This window comes from Saimiri boliviensis, chromosome 1 (assembly GCF_048565385.1).
Source record: "Saimiri boliviensis isolate mSaiBol1 chromosome 1, mSaiBol1.pri, whole genome shotgun sequence".
Lineage (NCBI taxonomy): Eukaryota > Metazoa > Chordata > Mammalia > Primates > Cebidae > Saimiri > Saimiri boliviensis.
In genome coordinates, this window is record NC_133449.1 from 24,355,941 (window position 1) to 24,376,611 (window position 20,671).

Sequence of the window (20,671 nt, forward strand, 5' to 3'; positions counted from 1 at the left end):
ATGTTCTGATCCCTGGGAAGTGATTCCGAGTACAAGTCAGAGGGGCTCAGTTCTACAGCTCCACCTGGCAGCAGGTGTGGGCTGAGTGGGTTTTCTGGGTGCTGCCTGTTGCCAGGTGGCAGCTGGGGTGCTTAGCAACCCTCAAGGTCCCCAACTAGCCCCTGGAGTGTGGTCACAAGGGAATAAAGACAAACAACTCCAGTTCTTTCCTCTGGGCCTCCCGCTCTCCGCTCACATGCCCACAGAGCAGGGAGGCTGGACCAAGACCAGCGTGCATCCTGGCGGCCCCACGCCACAGGGACACGCCATGGCACAGCCTACCAAGTCAGATACGTGCTCGGCAGACGCAAAGAGCATGCTTCACATGCCAGGGCTGCAGCCAGAGAACTCCAAATCCACAAGGCAGGGCAGGCCCCACTACCTCTGTGCAGGAGGCTGGAGCCAGGGAGGTTAAAGCAGAAAAGTCATTGGAATCTGAGATCCTCACATTACTCGAATGCTCTGTTGCCTCAATCCACCCATTGACACTTGGACATGCGCACCCGGTGAGGAGGCAGAAAGGGATGCCTATGCTTGAGGGGCTGTGCCGGCTCGCCCTCCTGGATGGTGGCTGGCTGCCCACCCATCCGGGAGTTGACTGTCATTAGCAGGAGCCTGGTCATCTTCATAACAGAAGGTATAACTTCCCAGGGGACAGCCACAGAGAGAGTGGGCTCAGGTCACTGGCACATCCCTCCGCCTCACTTCACAGCAGCAGAGGAAGATGAGGCCCGGCAAGGAGACCCCTGCTAGGACAGCCACATGGCCAGTGCTTCCCTTTGGCCACACACTCTTAAGGCAGCTTAGAAAACAAGATAAATGGCTGGGCACAGTGGCTCATGCCTGTAAACCCAGCACTTGGGGAGGCTGAGGTGGGCAGATCACTTGATGTCAGAAGTTCAAGACCAGCCTAGCCAACGTGGAGAAACCCCATCGACACAAGCCTATAGTCCCAGCTACTCTGGGGGCTGAGGCAGGAGAATTGCTTGAACCTGTGAGGTAGAGGTTGCAGTGAGCCGAGATCGTGCCATGCACTCCAGCCTCGGTGACAGAGTGAGACTCCATCTCAAGAAAACCAAAACAAACAACAATGAAAAACAAGATAAAAGTACCTGACCCTGAGCACTCGATTCTGGATAGAGGCCCCTTTTTTGCAGAGGGTAGAATAACAATTTTTTTTGTAGTGGACACTCAGTTTTTTTAAATAGAGAATTTTCTCAAAGACATTAAGCACACGTGTAAGTAAGGGATGGCCTGCTGTGACATTGACCTCAAATGGCTCTTTGGAGCCACATTCAAACCAGGTTCTGTTTCCTTTCCTACCAGGACTGTCTGCGGCCCTTTCCAAAGTATTTTTCCATCCGTTAACTCATTTTTATTCTCATGAGGGGCTTTCACAGGAGGAAAGAGAGACGGGGTCATGCCGCCTCTGCCCTGGCCTGCACTCAGCTCCGAAGACCGGTCAGCTGATGTTCCTGAAACGTCAAATCAGCCCAGAGCCCACACCACTCTCAACGTCAGCCCCAGTGCCTCGGGAGGGAGTGACCTCTGTCCTGGCTGGAACAGAGAAGGGGATGGGCCCCATCCAGCTCCCATCCCACCTGACAACCCCAACTCCAGCCGGTGCCTCCCTGGGGGCTGGGGGCCAGCATGACGGCAGCTCGGAGCCCCAAAGGGCTTCATGGATTTTAGAGAACGTTTTTAGGCTACGTAATTACATTTCACGTGATTCCCAAACTAGCCCCTGACAATGGTATTATTTTTAATCCCATATTTTCAGAAAATTAAACTGAAAGCTAGAGAGGGGAAATGTTAACACCACATAGAGAAAGCCAGGGTGGCAGAGGCGGTGGATGCAAATCCAGGTCCAAAATGGCCAGCAGCAGCATCCTCCCCCACCCCACCAACCCCCAGTACAGACTCTGGTGTCCCTCACAAGGTGAGGACGAGCATAGGACAGTGGGAGTGTGCTAGGGTCTGGGTCCCGTGTCCTCAGGTGCAAGGCCTGTCCCAGAGCTCACCAGGTCCCTTTCTATCTGGTTTTAAAAATTAAGTTCAGGGCCCGGCATGGTGGCTCATGCCTGTAATCCTAACACAACACTTTGGAAGGCCGAGATAGGTAGATCATCTGAGGTCAGGAGTTTGAGACCAGCCTGGCCAACAAAACCCTGTCTCTAAACACAAAAATTAGCCAGGCACAGTGGCCAGCACCTGTAATCCCAGCTACTCAGGAGGCTGACGAAGGAGAACTGCTTGAACCTGGGAGGTAGAGGTTGTAGTGAGCTGAGATTGTGCTACTGTACTCCAGCCTGGGCAACAGAGTGAGACTCCATCTCAAAAACAAACAAAAAAAAAACAAAAAACAAGTATCAAAGTCAGGTCCCAGGTTTTCTTTCAGGTAAAGATGTTGTGAACTAGCTAGAGGTGGTGGTGGCACAACATCGTGAGTGCACTAAATCACTTTTAAGGGATTTTAGTTTATGTGCATTTTACCTCTATAAAAAAGAAAAAAAAAATCAAGCAAACCTGAGTTTTTCTAGCTACAAACCTAATTTATAATACCATAATAGTTTTTAATAATTGTTTTTCAAAGAGACTCCCAGATTAAGGGAGTTTTGCTGGTGTCTTCTACTTTCCTATACCTTCAAAATTTTATCCAACAATCCTATGATGGTAGACAGTCCGCGTGGCTACTATGTCCAGATGCTGTGCTAATAACTACTGAACATCCACCTCCCCTCATGCCACAGGAAACAGGCAGAGACTCGGGTACTTGGTTCTTAGCTGCTATGCTATACGAGATGAAAGGGTTATAATCTTTTAATCAGGATAAAACATGGCTAGGACACTCTCAAATACTGGGACCAAAAAAAAAAGGGGGGGGGGTCTGAAGGAATAGGCCTCTGAGATGGTTAATACTGAGTGTCAACTTGACTGGACTGAAGGATACACAGTATTGATCCCGGATGTATCTGTGGGGGTGTTGCTAAGGGAGATTAACATTTGAGTGAGTGGGCTGGGAAAGGCAGACCCACCCTCAATCTGGGTGGTCACAATCTAATCAGTGGCCAGTTCGCTAGAATATAAACAGGCAGAAAAATGTGAAAAGAGACTGGCCTAGTCTCCCCGCCTGTATCTTTCTCCTGTGCTGGATGCTTCTCCAAGTTCTTCAGTTTTGAAACTCAGACTGGCTCTACTTGCTCTTCAGCCTGCAGGCAGCCTACTATGGGACCTTGTGATTGTGTGCATTAATACTTAGTAATCTCCCCTTTACATATACATACATATATATGTGTATGTATATGGAATATGTATCTATTCCATTTTTTCTGTCCTTCTAGAGAACGCTGACTAATAAAGAAAAAAGACTAACAGATTCTGTATTTTAGAGACGGAGTCTCACCATGTTGGCCAGGTTGGTCTCGAACTCTTGGCCTCAAGCAGTCCTTCTGCTTCAGCCTCCCAAAGTGCTAGGATTACAGGCGTGAGGCACTGTGCCGGCCTCTTTTTAATTTTCTTTATAATTGTATATTCTTGCCAAATATTATACAACGTAGGCCAAGAAAGCAAAGAAACTCTTGCAAACTTCAGTTTACCAGGCTGTGGCTTGAGCCAAATGAGGTGAAGGCAGGGAACAGCTCAGAGGATGTCACTCCTGCCTCGAAGCCAGTTCCCTGGGGCTGGGGTTTTCGAACAGGAATCCTTCAGGGAGGGTTTCCAAAAGCAAGGAAGTATTTTCTAGATAAACAAGGAAAACCTAAGTGCCTAAGTGTACTCTCACTTATTGCTGGTGGAGTATAAATTATTTGAAACTCTATGAGGCTGGGCGCAGTGGCTCACACCTGTAATCCCAGCACTTTGGGAGGCCGAGGTGGGCAGATCACCTGAGGTCAGGAGTTCAAGACCAGCCTAACCAACACTGTGAAATCCCATATTTACTAAAAATACCAAAAATTAGCCAGGTGTAGTGGCGGGCACCTGCAATCCCAGCTACTCAGGAGGCTGAGACAGGAGAATCGCTTCAACCTGGAAGGCGGAGGTTGCAGTGAGCCGAGATTGTATCACTGCACTCCAGCCTAGGCAACAAGAGCAAAACTCCATCTCAAAAAAAAAAAAAAAAAAGATTTAGTACAAGAGCATGAATAGGCTACCATCTGTGTGTGTGAGAAAATTCTATAAACCTCTGAAAGGGTACATTAAAAAGATAACAGTGATTGGTATTGTCTGATGTTCAGGGCTGGATGGTTAAGGGAAATGTAGGCAGGATGACTTACTTTTCTTAGTATACCCTTTTTCTCATACTTTTATAATTTTATACATGTATACTTTTGCTATAGAGGATCTTATGGCAGGTCAACACTTCAGACAAGAACAACTATAAAAGCCGGATAAAATACATAAAAACCCAGCTCTTTAAAGGCTATGGAAACAAACAAAGCAGCCAGGACTCGAGGGGCCAAGATCTCAGGGGAAGGGAAACACACTTAAGTGAGCTCCACACACTCTGCCGTTTTTCCCCTGCAATCAGGGTCGAGAGGCTGGAGAGAGCAATGACGAGGGCTTTCACGGGGCTGGAGAAACGAAAACTGTGAGCAAATTCCAAGGCAGAGAGAGTAGAGGCGCTAAGACCCCTGGGAAAGAGAACCACACGACAGCGAGCCCAACTTTCTGTACACTCTTACCCTTTAGTATTTGCATGCGGCGAGAGACCAAGAATCCAAGCAGCAAGTCAGAGCTAAGAGGCTAAGGACAGAGGATGGCTTCTGCAGTCACACTGCTGAGGAGTTCAAGACACCATGAGAAAAGGACCTGCCTTTCAGTTAAGATCCCTGAAAAGCTATTTCCTATCTGCCCCTGCTCTAACCATCTTTCACGAGAAGAGTAAATCCTCTCTGGAGAGACACAACATTATTCAGAGCCACTACTATTTCCCATCCACAACATCTAGTCTTTAATTTTTAAAATGCCAAAAGGCTAAAGTGGGAAGATTGCTCGAGGCCAAGAGTTTAAGACCAGTTTGGGCAACATAGCAAGCCTCCATCTCTACAAAATTTTTATTAGCTGGGCATGGTGGCATACACCTGCAGTCCTAGATACTCAGAAGGCTGAGGTGGGAATTTTGCTTGAGCTCAGGAGTTCGAAGATGCAGTAAGCCACCTGTACTTCCAGCCTGGGTGACAAAGCAACACCTTGTCTCAAAAAAAAAAAAAAAAAAAAGCCACCAAGATGCCAGGAGACAGGACCAAATTTCAGTAACAACAACAAAATGCATACCCATTGGTATTCCAGATAATATGGTTGTTAGTTAGGGACTTTAAAATCAATGTAATATATTTCAAAAAATAGATGTCAACATGGGAATACATAGCCAGGAAACTGAAGTCCAGTTTTTAAAATCTAATGGAAACCCCAGAACAGAAAAGTATATCATAATTGAAACTGATGACTCAATAAACCACTGATCTGACAAAGCAGAGAAGACAGGATTAGTAAACTGTAGGTTAGGTCCATAAAAATATTCAGTCTGAAGTGCAGAAAGAAAAAAAGATTCAAAACAAGAAGAGATGCTTCTGGAACACAGTAAAAATGTCTAACAGGGATATTGAGTCATAGAGGAAAGCAGCGAATGGGAAGAAGTGATAAAAAGATACTGGCTGAAAATGCTCAAACTGACGAGGGACATCAAACCAACATTCAGTAAGCTCTTTGAATACCAAGCAGAGCAACTGCAAAGAAAACTCCCAGGTGCAGCATTGTAAAACTACCGAGACCAAAAACAAAGAGCACTGGAAAAGCAACCAGAGGAAGTAGTATGCATTAAATGTAACAGGAACAACAGTCTATCTGATGACTGGTATTTCAACAGGAATGATGGAAGCTGAAGGAGAGTGGAATGATGCCTATAATGGGCTAGAAATAAAAAATGGCAGCCTATTTTTTTTTTTTTTTTTGAGACAGAGTCTTGCTCTGTAGACAGATGCCAGGCTGGAGTACAGTGGCACAATCTTGGCTCACTGCAACCTCCGCCTCCCAGGTTCAAGCAATTCTCCTGCCTCAGCCTCCCCAGTAGCTGGGACTATAAGTGTGCGCCACCATGCCCAGCTAATTTTTGGTATTTTAGTAGAGATGGGGTTTCACCATGTTGGCCAAGATGGTCTCGATTTCTTGACCACGTGATCCACCCACCACAGCCTCCCAGTGTGCTGGGATTACAGGTATGAGCCACCACACCCGGCCAGCCTAGAATTCTTAATCTGCAAAAAATGTTGGTATGGTTTGAATGTGTCCATTCAAAATTCAAGTGTTGCCAATGTAATAGTATTAAGAGATGGGGCCTTTAAGAAGGGATCAGGCCACCCCTCTTTTGTAGGATTAAGGCCCTTTTAAAAGGGGCATCACACAACATTCAGCTAGCCTGCCCTTCTGCCATGTATGGACACCAGAACAAACGTTGATGCCTTGATCTTGGACTTCCCAGCCTCTAGAACTGTAAGAAGTAAATTTCTGTTCTTTATAAATTACCCAGTTTCAGGTATTCTGTTGTAGCAGCACAAAACAAAGACAGGTGTCTTTCAAAAATGAAAGCAAAATAAACACAACTCCAAGGTAATCAGAAATGGAGAGAATTTGGTACCAAGAGATCAGCATAAAAGGTAATACTAAAGGAAATTCTTCAAGAAAATGAAGCAAAGAAATGAAGAAATACAGAGCAATTGAGAGGGAAAACTATGGGTAAATATAAGAATATTAATAAATAATCATAATAAGGGCTTATGGGGTTTAAAATAGGTTGAACTAAAACACATTACAATAATAGCCAGAAAGTTGGGGGCAGAGGCTTGTTAAATGAAGTTAAAATGCTGTGAGATCTGACCAGGTGTGGTGGCTCATATCTGTAATCCCAGCACTTTGGAAAGCTGAGGCAGGAGGATCATGAGGTCAAGAGTTCGAGACCAGCCTGGACAGCATGGTGAAAGCCTGTCTCTACTTAAAAAAAAAATAATAATTAGCCTGGCATGATGGCGCACACCTGGAATCCCAGCTACTCGGGAGGCTGAGGCAGGAGAATTGCTTGAACCCAGGAATTGCAGTGAGCCAAGATTGTGCCACTGTACTCTAGCCTGGGTGACATACAGAGACTCCGTCTCAAAAGAAAAAAAAAAAAAAGGTGAGTACTAATTTGAGGCAGATGCAAATGTTGACATTATTTCATTTTTAAAAGATTTGACACATTTTGTAGAATATACATTATTCTCAAGTGCATCAAAACTGATCACATGGTAGGCCAAAATCAATTCCAACGAATTTCAAAGGCTTGAAATCAGAGTATGTTCTCTAACCAGAATAAAGCTACAAATCAACATAATTGTGAACAAATCCTCAAATGTTTAGAACTTAGTGCACTTCTACATCACCCACAGATCAAAGACACTTCCATGAAAATTAGTAAATATTTTTAATTAAATGACATTGAAAATAGGGCATATTCAAACTTGTGAAATAAAGCTCAAACAATGTAATGAGTGAAATCTGTAGTATTAAATACATGGTTTAGGAAAAGAAAGGCTGAAAATTGGTCATCTAAAGTTCTATTTGGCTGTGCTCACATCTGTACTCCCAACACATTGGGAGGCCAAGGCATTCGAGACCAGCCTAGCCAACATGGTGAAACCCTGTCTCTACTACAAACACAAAAAATTAGCCAGGGTGGTGGTGTGTGCCTATAATCCCAGCTATTTGGAGACTGAGACAGGAGAATCCCTTCACCCCAAGAGGTGGAGATTGCAATGAGCCTAGACTGCGCCATTGAACTACAGCTTGGAAGACAGAGTGAGATTCTCTCTCTCAAAAAAAAAAAAAAAGAAAGAAAAAAAGAAAACAAACAAACAAACAAAAACAATAAAACTCCATTTTAAGGTAAAAAAGGACACAAATTAAGACCAAAGGAAAAAAAGGACGACAAAGTTAAAAGCATAAATAAATTAGGAATAAGAAATGTACAAAGAAAGCAACAAAGATTAAAGGTAATCTGCTGAAGAGGCTAAGACATTAATAAGCCTTAGCGAGATTAAGAAAAATTTAAAAAGTCACAAATTATCTTTGGTAATGAAAAGGAACACCACTACGCATTTCAGACAAAAGACAAAAAGAAAATATTATGAATGTTATGCCAAAATTTTGAAAGTTTGAATGGACACGTTTCTGGGGGAAAAACCTCTTAAAACCTGTACAAAAGGAAATATAAAAACTGAACCACCTTATATCTATGAGGGAAACAGAATCTTCCCCTAAAGAATACTCCAGGCCCATAGGACTTCATTAGTGCTTTTTTCTAAGACAGGTCTCACTTTGTCACCCAGGCTGGAGTGCAGTGGCACAATCATGGCTCACTGCAGCCTTAACCTCCTGGCCTCAAGCGATCCTTTCACCCCAGCCTCCCAAGTAGCTGGAACTACAGGCATGCACCATGATGCTCAGTTAATTTTTTAATTTATTGTAGAGGTGGGGTCTTGCTTTATTGCCTAGGCTAGGCTTGAACTCCTGGACTCAAGTGATCCTCCTGTCACAGACTCCTAAAGTGCTGGGATTACAGGCATAGCCACCATGCCTGGCCGTGACTTCTAAATTTAAGGAATAACCCAAATTATTTTCAAACTATCAGGGATTAGACAGAGGGAACACTCCTCAAATTATTTAATGAGTTGGGCATAACCGTGATACCAAAACCTGTCAAGCACATGGAAAGGAAGGAAAATGGCAGGCAGGTTTCTCTCGAACGGTCACGGAAGACGCAAGGAGAATGTGAGTAAATGGAAACTTACAAGGGCCAGGATTCTAACCTTCCCAATGGTAACGGTGCTTTCGCAGTCCCAGTAGGATTCACACAGATTCCTTCTCACCCTGAAAACAATCTTCAAAGGTGGTTTTACATATGGGGATACTGAAGTCCAAAGAGGGGCAGCAATGAGCCCAAGGCCACATTCAGGACAGAGCCTGGCTAGACAAATTGATCCCACCTGATGGACATTCATAGGCCCTGGCTATGCACCCAGCTAGGTGGGAGGATGCACCCTCCCCCTCCCCCTCCTCCCCCCACACCTCTGCACCTCCCTTCCACCTAACCTGGACCTCCCTGTCCTGGGGCCAATGTCTGCTCTGCCGCTGCAGAGTGGGTAGGCAATGCAGAGAAGCACTGGTGTTGCCCAGGCAAGCTGCTAGCACCCTTAGGAGCCCTGGGGCACCCAGGGATGACCCTCTCTGCTGGTTCCCAGGCTCCGTAAGCTGACCCTGCCCAGAGGGAGCATATGGCCCTGTGTGTTAGAAAGGCCCTGTGCACCTCAAAGGCTCCCCATGGCCCTGTGCACCTCAGCCTACCTCTAACCATTTTCCAGCTCTATGGGTTACAGAGTACTTCTGTGTTTCTCATCTGACCCTCAAGAAACCTGCCAGACAAATGTCAGTGCCTCCACTTTGCAGATGAGGAAAAGTGAGGCTCTGTAGGGTGGATAACTTATCTAAATTATCCACAAGGAGAACAACAGCCCCAGGGTGAAACACAGGGCCTTCCTCATCACACCGGGGGCCCCGTTCAGTGCGAGTTAAGATGTCCTAGATTGTACAGTATGAGACAGACAAGATCGATGCAGATAGACATGCCGAAAACTGCACAAATGCTATATAAAAAGAATGCTTGGCCTAGCTAAGTGGTGACACATGCTTTTTTTTTTTTTTTAAGTGTAGAGAACCCAGAGGGATGCCACCACAGTGAGAGATCAGACACAAATAAGAAATGAGACAGTATAAAAGAAACAGAAATTGAAGAATGCCTTTCAAGAGGCTTTATAAGCCAGGAAAGGAGAATTCTTTAAACACACACAGGCCACGGCAGCTCTTTAATAACTTTAGGTCCCAGGGCCCCAGGGAGGGGTAAATACAATGGGCCACTAAGCCTGGGCCTTTGTCACTATAGCGGCCAGGGAAAATCTCATCCCAGAGGGGCCTTCCAAAAGGAATGACACTGGTAAATGGGGAGGAAAAACATCCCCAGGACAGTGGAATGAGGGACCTATCAGCTAAATGACTTAGAACGTGAGTGATGTCCGATGGTGGAGCCCCTGCAGGCCAAGAGCTCCAGAGTGAGCCCCAAAACCAAAGCCCTGTCCATCTGAGTGGCAGCATCTATGAAAACAGCAATTTCAGTGAATCAGGAACACAGAGAACCTCCTGAACAAAAATGACATTGTTCCCAGAGCAGAGAATCGTAGCATCAACCTACCGAGTTTGTTTTTGAAGGTGAAATAAACCTATGGATAACAAGAAATTGGTGGATGTAATTACTGGAGACCTTCAAAAAGCATGTGAGATGAATCCAGGCCAAAGCTATGTAAAAGCCTGAGTGACATGGGAACTGGGAGGACGGTCCTGCCATGGAGGAGCCTGGAGGAAAGCCAGGACACCGAGGTAGGGACGGCCAGGCCTCTCTCCAGATGGAGAATGTCAACAGGGGCATCCCTGGGGAATGGGCTGGTTTTCCTTCTTTAGCAGTGACCTAGGGTGGGAAGGTAAGGGAGGGAGGAGCTCCCTGACGGTTGGGGTGTGAGGCTGACGAACTTCACCCAGCAGGACCCTGAGGCCGCAGGATGAGTCAAGGCCCCACCTGTGGCATGAGCAGGTGCACAGGGTGGATCTGCAGTGGGACCAGCAAGAGCAGCGGGGGAGGCATGACGTGAAGGGATGCCTGTGACGCCCCTGACCTTGGCCCCAAGAAGGTCATCTGAGAAAGGAATGCAGGAAGTCATGGCTGGTTGCTTGGGCAATGCATTTCTTTAAAGGGAAAAGTTCTACATTACAGAAACAAAACAAAACAAAACAGAGCAGGAAGGCAGAAAAGGAGAGATCTGGGTCAAGCAGAAGCAGATTTAGGAGTGAGAGGTGGGAGAGAGATCCAAGATGGCTGATCACTAGCAGCTCAGGATTGTAGCTCCCAGTGAAAGCACAGAGAACGAGAGGACGCCACACCTTCACATGAATTCTTGCTGCTCACGCACCAGGAGATTCCCAGCGGAGGAGCCCCACGGGTCACCAGCACGACTCTTGTGACCAGCGAGGTGGTTTTGCCAGCGCCTTGGAGCATCGGTTCTTGGTGCAGAGTCAGAAAAGCACCATCAATCTTAATGCTGCTGTTTTAGTCGGCGAGGTGGGTTGCTCAGATTTCAATGCTGAGAATCAATAAGTTGGACGTCCACTCAGAAACCCAATTACAAAGATGGTAAATACAAAGACCACAGATGGATAAATTTATAACGAAGGGAAGAAAACAGCCAAAAAAGGCTCAGAATACCCAAGATCAGAACGCCTCTCCCTCAGCAGGGGATCACAGTTCCTCATCAGCAATGGAACAAGGCTTGATGGAGAACGAGTGTGTTCCAATTACAGAAGCAGGCTTCAAAATGTGGATAATGAGAAACTTCTGTGAATTAAAAGAACTTGTTCTAACCCAATCCAAAGAAACTAAGAACTTTGAAAAAAGGTTTGACAAAATGTTAACAAGAATACACAAATTAGAGAGGAATATAAGTGAATTGATGGAGCTGAAAAAACACAATACGAGAACTACGTGAAGTATGCACAAGTTTTAACAGCCGAATTGATCAAGCAGAAGAAAGGATATCAGAGGTCGAAGACCAACTCAATGAAATAAAACAAGAAGACAAGATTAGAGAAAAAAGGATAAAAAGGAACGAGCAAAGTCTCCAAGAAATATGGGACTATGTGAAAAGACCTAATCTACGCTTGATAGGTGTACCTGAATGTGACGAAGAGAATGAATCCAAGCTGGAAAATACGCTTCAGGACATTATTCAGGAAAATTTTCCCAGCCTAGTAAGGCAGGATAATATTCAACTCCAGGTAATACAGAGAACACCACAGAGATATTCCTCAAGAAGAGCAACTCCAAGGCACATAATCGTCAGATTCACCAGGGTTGAAATGAAGGAGAAAATACTAAGGGCAGCCAGAGAGAAAGGTCAGGTTACCCACAAAGGGAAGCCTATCAGACTTACAGCAGATCTCTCAGCAGAAACCCTACAAGCCAGAAGAGAGTGGGGACCAATATTCAACATCCTTAAAGAAAAAGAACTTTTCAACCAAGAATTTCACATCCAGCCAAACTAAGCTTCGTAAGTGAAGGAAAAATAAAGTTTTTTGTGAATAAGCAAGTACTCAGAGATTTCATCACCACCAGGCCTGCTTTACAAGAGCTTCTGAAAGAACCATTACACATAGAAGGGAACAAACAGTATCAGCTTTCTAAAAAAATACCAAAAGTAAACAGCATCAATATAATGAAGAACTTACATCAACTAACGGGCAAAACAGCCAGCAAATATTAAATGGCAGTATTAAACTCACATATATCATTATTAATTCTAAATTTAAATTGACTAAATCCCCCAATCCAAAAATAGATAGGCAATTTGGATAAAAAAACTAAAACCCACTGGTATGCTGCATTCAGCCCCATCTCACATTCAAGGATACACAAAGACTCAAAACAAAGGGATGGAGAAAGATTTACCAACCAAACGGAGAGCAAAAATAAATAAATAAAATGCAGAAGTTACAATTTTTGCCTCTGATAAAACAGTCGTTAAAGCAACAAAGATCAAAAGAAGCAAAGAAGGACATTACATAATGATAAAAGGATCAATGCAACAACAAGAAGAGCTAAAGATCCTAAACATATACGCATCCAATACAGGAATACCCAGACATACAAGACTAATTAAGAGACTTAGACTCCCACACAATAATAGTGGGAGACTTCAAATTAATATTTGACAGATTAATGAGACAGAAAATTTTCAACGATATCCAGAACTTGAACTCAGATCTGGAACAAGTAAACTTAATTAACATTTACAGAACTCTCCACTTTAAATACACAAAATATACACTCTTATTAATACCACATCAACTTAGAAGTTTAAACGAAATGTTGGTTGGCTCCTCGTTTGTTATTCTCTTCCCTCATTTTCCTTCATGTCTCCATTATTAAGGACAATTATAGGCGTAACCATATTTAGACTGCATTCTAGCCCGGGCAAATAAAGCAATACCCCCATCCTCTCTCCCTCTTCCTCTTTCTCTTTCTTTCTCTTCTTTATTCTTTTTCTTATTATTCTTTTTTCTTTCTCTCTAAAAAAAAAAAAAAGAGTGAGAGGCTCCTTGAAGCTCAGAAGCTGCCCTCTGATGGCAGAGGAACCCAGATGGCCAAGTTCAAAGGCAAACACCTGAACTGGGCAGATAAACGCCAAGCTCCCCAGTCAGGGGCTGTGGCTCTGGCTCCTCTCCCTCTGACACAAGCTCCAGGCCCGTGGCCTCCCGAGAGCCTCACCTGCTGCTGGCTTTGCTCCTCCAGGTTCAGCTTCACCTCCAGCGACTGGCGGGCCTCCAGGAAGGCCTTGCGGTGCTTGCGGTCGGCCATGTAGTAGGACATGATGCCCACAGTGATGGCGCACAGGTAGAGGAAGACATTGGCCAGGATCTGTACCCCAAAGAAGAGAGAAAAGGCCAGTGGTGAAGGCATGTTTTCAGAAAAGGGGATGGAGGCAGTGGGGTGTGCGGGGACCAAAATCAAGCCTCAAGTTGCCTGAAGTCCAGGGAGGGGCCCAGCAGGGCCTGGGACCTCAGAACCTCATGGATAGTGGCCCACCAAGGGGCATGGCTCGAGAGCCTCAGACACCACTGCACGCACCATGGATGGGTGGCCCACCCAGGGCCACGGCTCGAGAGCCTGAAAGGCTCAAGGGTTCCATGAGCGGCAGGGTGCAGGCCTGCAAAGCTGGCTGAGGGGCTCTGGTTCCCCCTCCAGCTTCCCAACAAAGCAAGGCTGGCCAGTCCCTCCACGGATGGGGCCCGAGTAGACCCTCTGCCACCCATTCATTCCTTCACACATCTGCTCAGGCAGCACTCGCTCAGGTGCTCCCATGTGCTGTGCGGACTCACTGAGGAGGAGGGTGCACAAATCCCAGGTCCCACTGGGCAGGACAATGTAATTCTAAAAAGCTCAGATGGTTTGGGTTGCCACAGAAGCCCTGAAGAGGTCCCAGGCTGATTCAGTAGCCAGTGGTTGACCTTACACATGCGGCACAGGTTTCTAGTTTTCTGGGATTCACAGGTATCCCCTTAGCTAACCCCACCTGCCAGTGGGTGAGGGGTGCCCAGTACCAATACTCAGGTTTCAAGCTATTGGGGGGGGAGTTCCCGGGACCTGAGGTCTCCCCCACTGCCTGCAAGGTCATTGTACTAGCTCAAAGGGGTTCTGGGGCATCAAGTGCTCGTTCCCCATGCCTGGAACGCTGAAGACCCCCCAGGTGTCCCCACCCACTTCCACAGGCTGTAGAGACTGCAGATCTGATGGTCTCCTGCTGGGATCACCTTGGATATAGACCTGAACATCCCAACCATGCCTGACATCCAGGCCTGGCTGCTGCTACTCCAACCTCTGGCCATGACTGGGCCCCCACATGGCTGGACTGAGTGCTACTCCCTCCTACTTCTTCAAGACTCCTGGGCTCAGTAAGCCTTTTCAAGCGAGGCCCCTTTCCTGGTCCGGCTCCTCCAGCTTCCCTGGCGCCAGCTCCATGCCCTTCCCCCAAGGCTATGCCCACCCTCCCAGCCCCAGTTCCCTGATGCCCTGCCTGCTAGGTGTGGTTTCTCGGAACTGAGTCTGGAGTTGAGAAATGGGATGAGAAGAGAAGTGGAAGAATTTCTCAGTTTCTGGACCTCAGGGGAGGAAAGATTGGCCTCAGAGTAGAATGGATTCTGGGATAGGTGAAAACTGCAGGGAAATCAATTTCAGATTTTAAACAAGATGGTCTAATAATAGACGAGGGAGGCTGGTTCTGACATGAGTTTTCTGAGTTCTCTTGTTTATGCCATATCCCCTCTGAACTGTCTTATGTTTCATCAGAGCTGATCAGTACTTGCTCTGAGGACCCACCACTACCACACCCTGCAGAATGTTCCTGCAGCCTCTGTGGCCCTCAACAAGGGCCCGGGCCCACCACATCATGAATCCTGGAAAGTCTCAGTGCTGGTCAGCAAGTGTAGATTTCCAAGCTCTGCTGGCCTCTGGTTCCAGCCTGTAATGACCCGTTGACCTCCTGGGTCTGGGCAGCCCTAGTCACCTACCTCATCTGTGGGGCAAGTCTGCAGGAGCAGGACAAACCCCTGTCTGAGTGGTTGGTACCAGTATGGCCTCAGGCCACTCAGTCAACACCTGATTGGCCAAAAAGCTGCCAGCATGTGTTGAGGGAGTCAAAGCAAAACCCACAGACCACGCTGGGCTCAAGAGCACCTCCAGCAGCCCAGAGGTCACTCTCCTATGGAAGCTGTGTGGCCTTGGAAGTCTGCTTGTCCCCAAGCTCATGATGCCAGAAGCCAGGAGAGCTGGGTGACAAGGTCAGGCTTCCTTACCAAGCCATATATCAGCGCCCAGGGCCAAGAGTCTCCAAGACTCAGCGCTCTGGGTCCTGGAGGCAAAGGGAGAAGATACACGTGGAGGTGGAGGCCAATTGAGAACCAAGTACTACCTGGGCCCCGCACTGCTAGGGTCAGTGACCCTATATCGAGACTGCCCCCCCGCCACCACCCCACATACACACACAAGGCAGGCTGCCCTGGGGCCACAACCATTTGAGTATCTCACTGGGCTGAGGAAAGAGCTCTCCATTCTGGGTCTTCCTGCTTCCAATGGACATGCCCTGCCTGGCTATCTCATGAGGACAGATGGGACAAGCTCTATCAAGTGAGCAGTGCTGGAGTTGCTGACATTACCCCTTGGTTGTCTACCCAAGACCTGCTGTGCAGACCATCAGAACAACAGTCTCAGAAAAACTTCACACTAGTCACCAAAGATCACAACCCAAGGCTGGAAGTGGGGCTCAGGTCTGGTTGGTGCCTGGTGCCCCTCTATGCAGGACAGTATTTCTTTCATTGCTCTGCAAGTTTTAAAAAATAATATCTGCTTTCTCACTCAACTTGTAGGTACATACAGTAGGGAACATAAATTCGGGGGAACCCTGGACTCTGATCCTGCCCCTCACCAGCTGGCAACTTTCCAGGTCCAACCACCACTCTGAGCTCCAGTTTCAGCATTAAGCTGAGAATCGACTCCCCTCAAGGCTCCCCACAGCCCCAACACTGTCTGGTCTTCATCCACCTCACTTCTTTTTTTTTTTTTTTTTTTTTTTTTTACGGTTTTCAATCCTTTATTTCAGAAAGGAGAGCCAGGAGAACTGGGGACTTAGAAAACAGATTCTAAACTCAAAAGTCCTTGGCCCAGAGCCAGGGTCTGGGGGTTTTGTGCTGGGCAGGGGCTGCCCTGGGAGGGTCAGAAAAGGGGAGGCACTTTTGGACACCCCTTAGGCTGTGGAGGATGTCAGCTGGGCCTTTGAAGCCACTAACCTCTACTTCCAATCCTGGAGAGCCCTGAGTGGAGGACCCAAGGGGGTTTCTTCCTGGAAAAGCCCCCACCCCAAGTGTCAGAGAAGCCGGCAGGAGCTGAGGGAGGGAGGTGCTGTAACGGCAGCTACAGCCTCCAGGGACTCAGGCAGGCCCAGCTTCCTGCCTGGCACTGAACATGCCATCTGCTTTAGGCCCCGGCTGGTAGGCAGGTGGGCAGCTTGCTCCCTCAGCACAGGGGCCGGGGGCACAGATGCAGGCCCAGCACTCCAAACTCAAACCCCACCCCGAGAGGCCTCAGTCTTACGGGAAATGCCTCCAGCCAAACCCCTCTGCCCCAATGCACTCTTCATCTGCCTACTGAAGAAACTTCTGGAAATACAGAGACTTTGAGGAACCCCTTCCTGGGGTGTGTGTATTTGTATTTTTCTGTTTGGGTGTTTCATCCACCTCACTTCTAAGGGCAAAGGCAAGGCCAGGAGAAGACCTGCCCACAGAGAAGCGCATGCCGTCCTAGACACCGGCACACACTTTATCAGCCTCGTCTCCTCTAGCTTTGCAGCCAGTGCTGAGGTGGATGAAGTCATTCTGGTTTTATGAAAGGAATTGAAATTAAACAATGTGTTACAACTAGAGGGTGAGAACTCCTCCCACACTGCAATCTCAGGCTGGGCGCGGTGGCTCACGCCTGTAATCCCAGCACTTTGGGAGGCTGAGGCAGGTGGATTACCTGAGGTCGGGAGTTTGAGACCAGCCTGGCCAACATGGTGAAACCCCGTCTCTACTAAAAATACAAAAATTAGCCAGGCGTGGTGTCATGTGCCTGTAATCCCAGCTACTCAGGAGGCTGAGGCAGGAGAATCGCTTGAACCCGGGAGGCTGAATTTGCAGTGAGCCAAGATTGCACCACTGCGTTCCAGCCTGGTGGCAGAGCAAGACTGTCTCAAACAAAACAAAACAAAAAAACTAGAGGGCAAGAACGCCTCCGCATTCAAATCTCATTCTATGGTTCAAAACCCTGCCCTAAAGCACTCCTCACCTTATTTACATATTTCACAACCCCATCTTTGGCGCAATCATGGCTCATCACAGCCTCAAACTCTTGAGCTCAAGGGATCCTCCCCCTCAGCCTCTCGAGTAGCTGGGATTACAGGCACACACTACTAGTCCCTGCTAATTTTATTCTTTGTAGAGATAGGGTCTTGCTATACTGCCCAGGCTGGTCTTAAACTCCTGGGCTCAGGTGATCCTCCTGCTTCAGTCGCCCAAAATGGCAGGACTACAGGTGTGAGCCACTGTACCTGGCCTACAGATTTTTTAAACTAAAATTTTAGATGGTCACAAAGATGCCAGCCCTACAGCACTTAGGTGTGAGCTGCACACATTTTAAATCTGAAACAAACAAGAAAGCTTTCAGACTTTCCACAGCTGCCACACACAGCAGGGGTCATTATCTCTAAGCTATTAAGGTTCAGAAATTTCCTGCTTCATATTTATAAATGTGTATCTCACTTAGCAAAATGAATGTGCCCCTCAAAATATGTCTGCAAAAAGTGAGTTTCACTCCTTCAGCAGTGAGCCGGGCACTGAGCTGGCCCTGGGAAGGGCAGTGGCATGACGCTGTCCCTGTCCGCAGGGGAGGCAGGTGTGGCCACAGGAAGGACCTGATGGTGGGTAGGCGGGCAGCTGCCGACCCTCTAAAACCCATCCCTCAGGACTGCCTCTCATCACAGCTTAGGAACTGGAGACCCAGGAAAAAATTCGGCCTCTGGAGAAAACCTGAACCCTAGTGAGACTCTGAAATAGGTCTTTCATGTCACCATGACACATGGGTTTCTCTGCACCAGGCCTTGAGCTCTGCTGATCTGGGATTAATTTTCCGGTGCTCCCACTCCCAGGCAAGGGTGAGAAGAGATCCTCCTTTTTAGAACTCTTCTCCCTCCAGGGCTGCCACACCCGCACCCTGTACTTTGCAAACCCCTCGCCCCGCCCCACTCCACTCCACCCCACCTGGCCCACTTGGCAGGCTCTGTCACCTGAGAGCCCTGCAGAGACCTCCCATCTGCTCTGACACCCGCACTGCTGCACCCCAGGCAGCCCCTCCTGCTCCCTGTGCCCTGCCACTGTGTGCTGACAGACCCATCTACTCTTCCCAGATGGGGCATCTGGGAAGCCGGGCACTGTCCTCACGCCTGTGTCCTCAGCCCATACTGGCTCCATTCGGCCCCAGGTGCCCAGGAAGCCTTACGCTGTCAGGCGGCACAGATGTGGATTATGACTCACCCACCACCCACCCCTCACCCCTTCAGCCTGTGGTCAGCAGGCGAACAGAGCAGAAACCATCTGTAAACAGGAGCTTCCGGCCCCGAGTCCTTCCCAGGGTCCAGCTTTGCTGCTTCTGGCCTTTCAATGAGCATCCCCTACCTACCCCGACGAACCCCAGCCCCAGAGGAACAAGGCTCAGTCACTCCTCTAAGGACAGCAGACGGGGTAGGTACATTTTGGAAGCAATCTAGAGCAGGCGTCCCCAAACTTTTTACACAGGGGGCCAGTTCACTGTCCCTCAGACTGTTGGAGGGCCGCCACATACTGTGCTCCTCTCACTGACCACCAATGAAAGAGGTGCCCCTTCCTGAAGTGTGGCGGTTGTGGGGGGGGGGGGCGGATAAATGGCCTCAGGGGGCCGCATGCAGCCCGCGGGCCATAGTTTGGGGACGCCTGATCTAGAGCATCAGACAGAGCAGACAGAGGCAGGAAGAGAGGTGTGAAGAGTTGGGGAGATCACATCCAATCAGGGTGATGCTGAGGACGGCTTCATAAAGACAGGGGCATTAAAGAAAGATGCGGGGTGTTTCTGAAACACAAAGACCAGCTCCGACACCATACTGGGTGAGCAGCACACAGGAGACTTCTCCCTCTCTGGAATCATGGAGAACAACATATCCCGAGGGCTCCCACTCTGAGTGCTCTGCACACACAGGCACCATCTGAGCACCAGACACAGACGAAGACAGAGCTGGCGTTCCAAGCCTTGCTCCTGGGTGTGGTCCTTGGCCCAGGGGCAGCAGCTGCACCCAGGAGCTGGCTGCACTGCCCAGAACGGGACCTGAACTCCCTAAACCCATGAGGCTGAGAAGCCTGCTCTGGACACCACCAAGGTCACCTCTTCTTGCCCCATGGCCCCCTTCAGATTGCACAGCATGGTCAGGCTCTGTGTGACAGGTGCACAGCCACTGGGGTCTCTATTTATAGATCTTTTTAAAAGTTTTCTTGATCCTAACGTTTTCCTGGAAATAACTTATTTCGAAAGAATTGCTCTGCTTTTTTAAAATACACAACATTTTAAAAATAATAAAGTACGTCTCCCAAATGGATAAACACTCGGACTAGAGTGTCATCTAACCCATGACAGTCTGATACAGTGTTTCTAATACCCTGGCTGAGAATGCAACCATGAGAAAATTCCTTTCCAAAATCCTCCCTCCTGGAAGTTTATGCATCTCAAGATCCTGCGCATTTGCTAACAACCCGCAGGGAAATGGGCTGCTCTGAGTGGGACTGCAGAGTGAAGTCACCCCACTGGAGGTGATCTGGTGGCTCTCTTACCCAAACCAATCTCTCCCTATAAGCTCATTCCAGCCTGAAGATTCCAGAACACTCCAGAACTGTGGAGAAGCTCAGCGAGAGAAAGCTGCTCAGGGTGCACTGCCCGTGTCGCCCAGAGACCTACGACGTTCTGTGGCTAGAGACCAGCTGCGCGGGAGCCTCTTCATAAAAACTTCTCAGATGCTTTGGGAAAAAGTCTCCTAGCAGCCATGGGGCAGGAAGGAGCAGGGGAGTTGGCCCCTCCAAAGGCAGCCAGCCTTCTCCCACCCAAGAAGGCCCAGCCAGAACCTGTGAGGCCGCCGCTCAGCACAGATGGGTCCCATATCTGGGGCCACCCTCCCTGCAGACCCCTGTAGAGGCCGCTGCAGTGGCTCCTCCTCAGCCAAGTCCCTGTGAAATCTCCCCTCCCCTCCGAGGCCTTCCCCACCCACCTCACCCCCTCTGTCTTGAGTCTGGCTTTGAGGCCTGGCACAGAATGTTCTGCACTTGCCCTCCTCTGTCCTTACTCCTTCGCCTCCTCCACTGGAAAGCAAGCTCCATGCATGCAGCCAGGGCA

At 48.1% G+C, this 20,671-nt stretch overlaps 1 protein-coding gene across 1 annotated transcript in view; it reads right to left on the reverse strand.

Moving 5' to 3' along the window:
- The window catches only part of ADCY3 (adenylate cyclase 3), a 99,712-nt gene that overhangs the window by 41,095 nt on the left and 37,946 nt on the right, over positions 1–20,671 (reverse strand). The window contains exon 3 of the mRNA XM_003935258.4: positions 13,439–13,588. Within this exon, the coding sequence (XP_003935307.2) occupies positions 13,439–13,588 (150 nt within the window). The remainder of the gene's footprint in view (positions 1–13,438; positions 13,589–20,671) is intronic.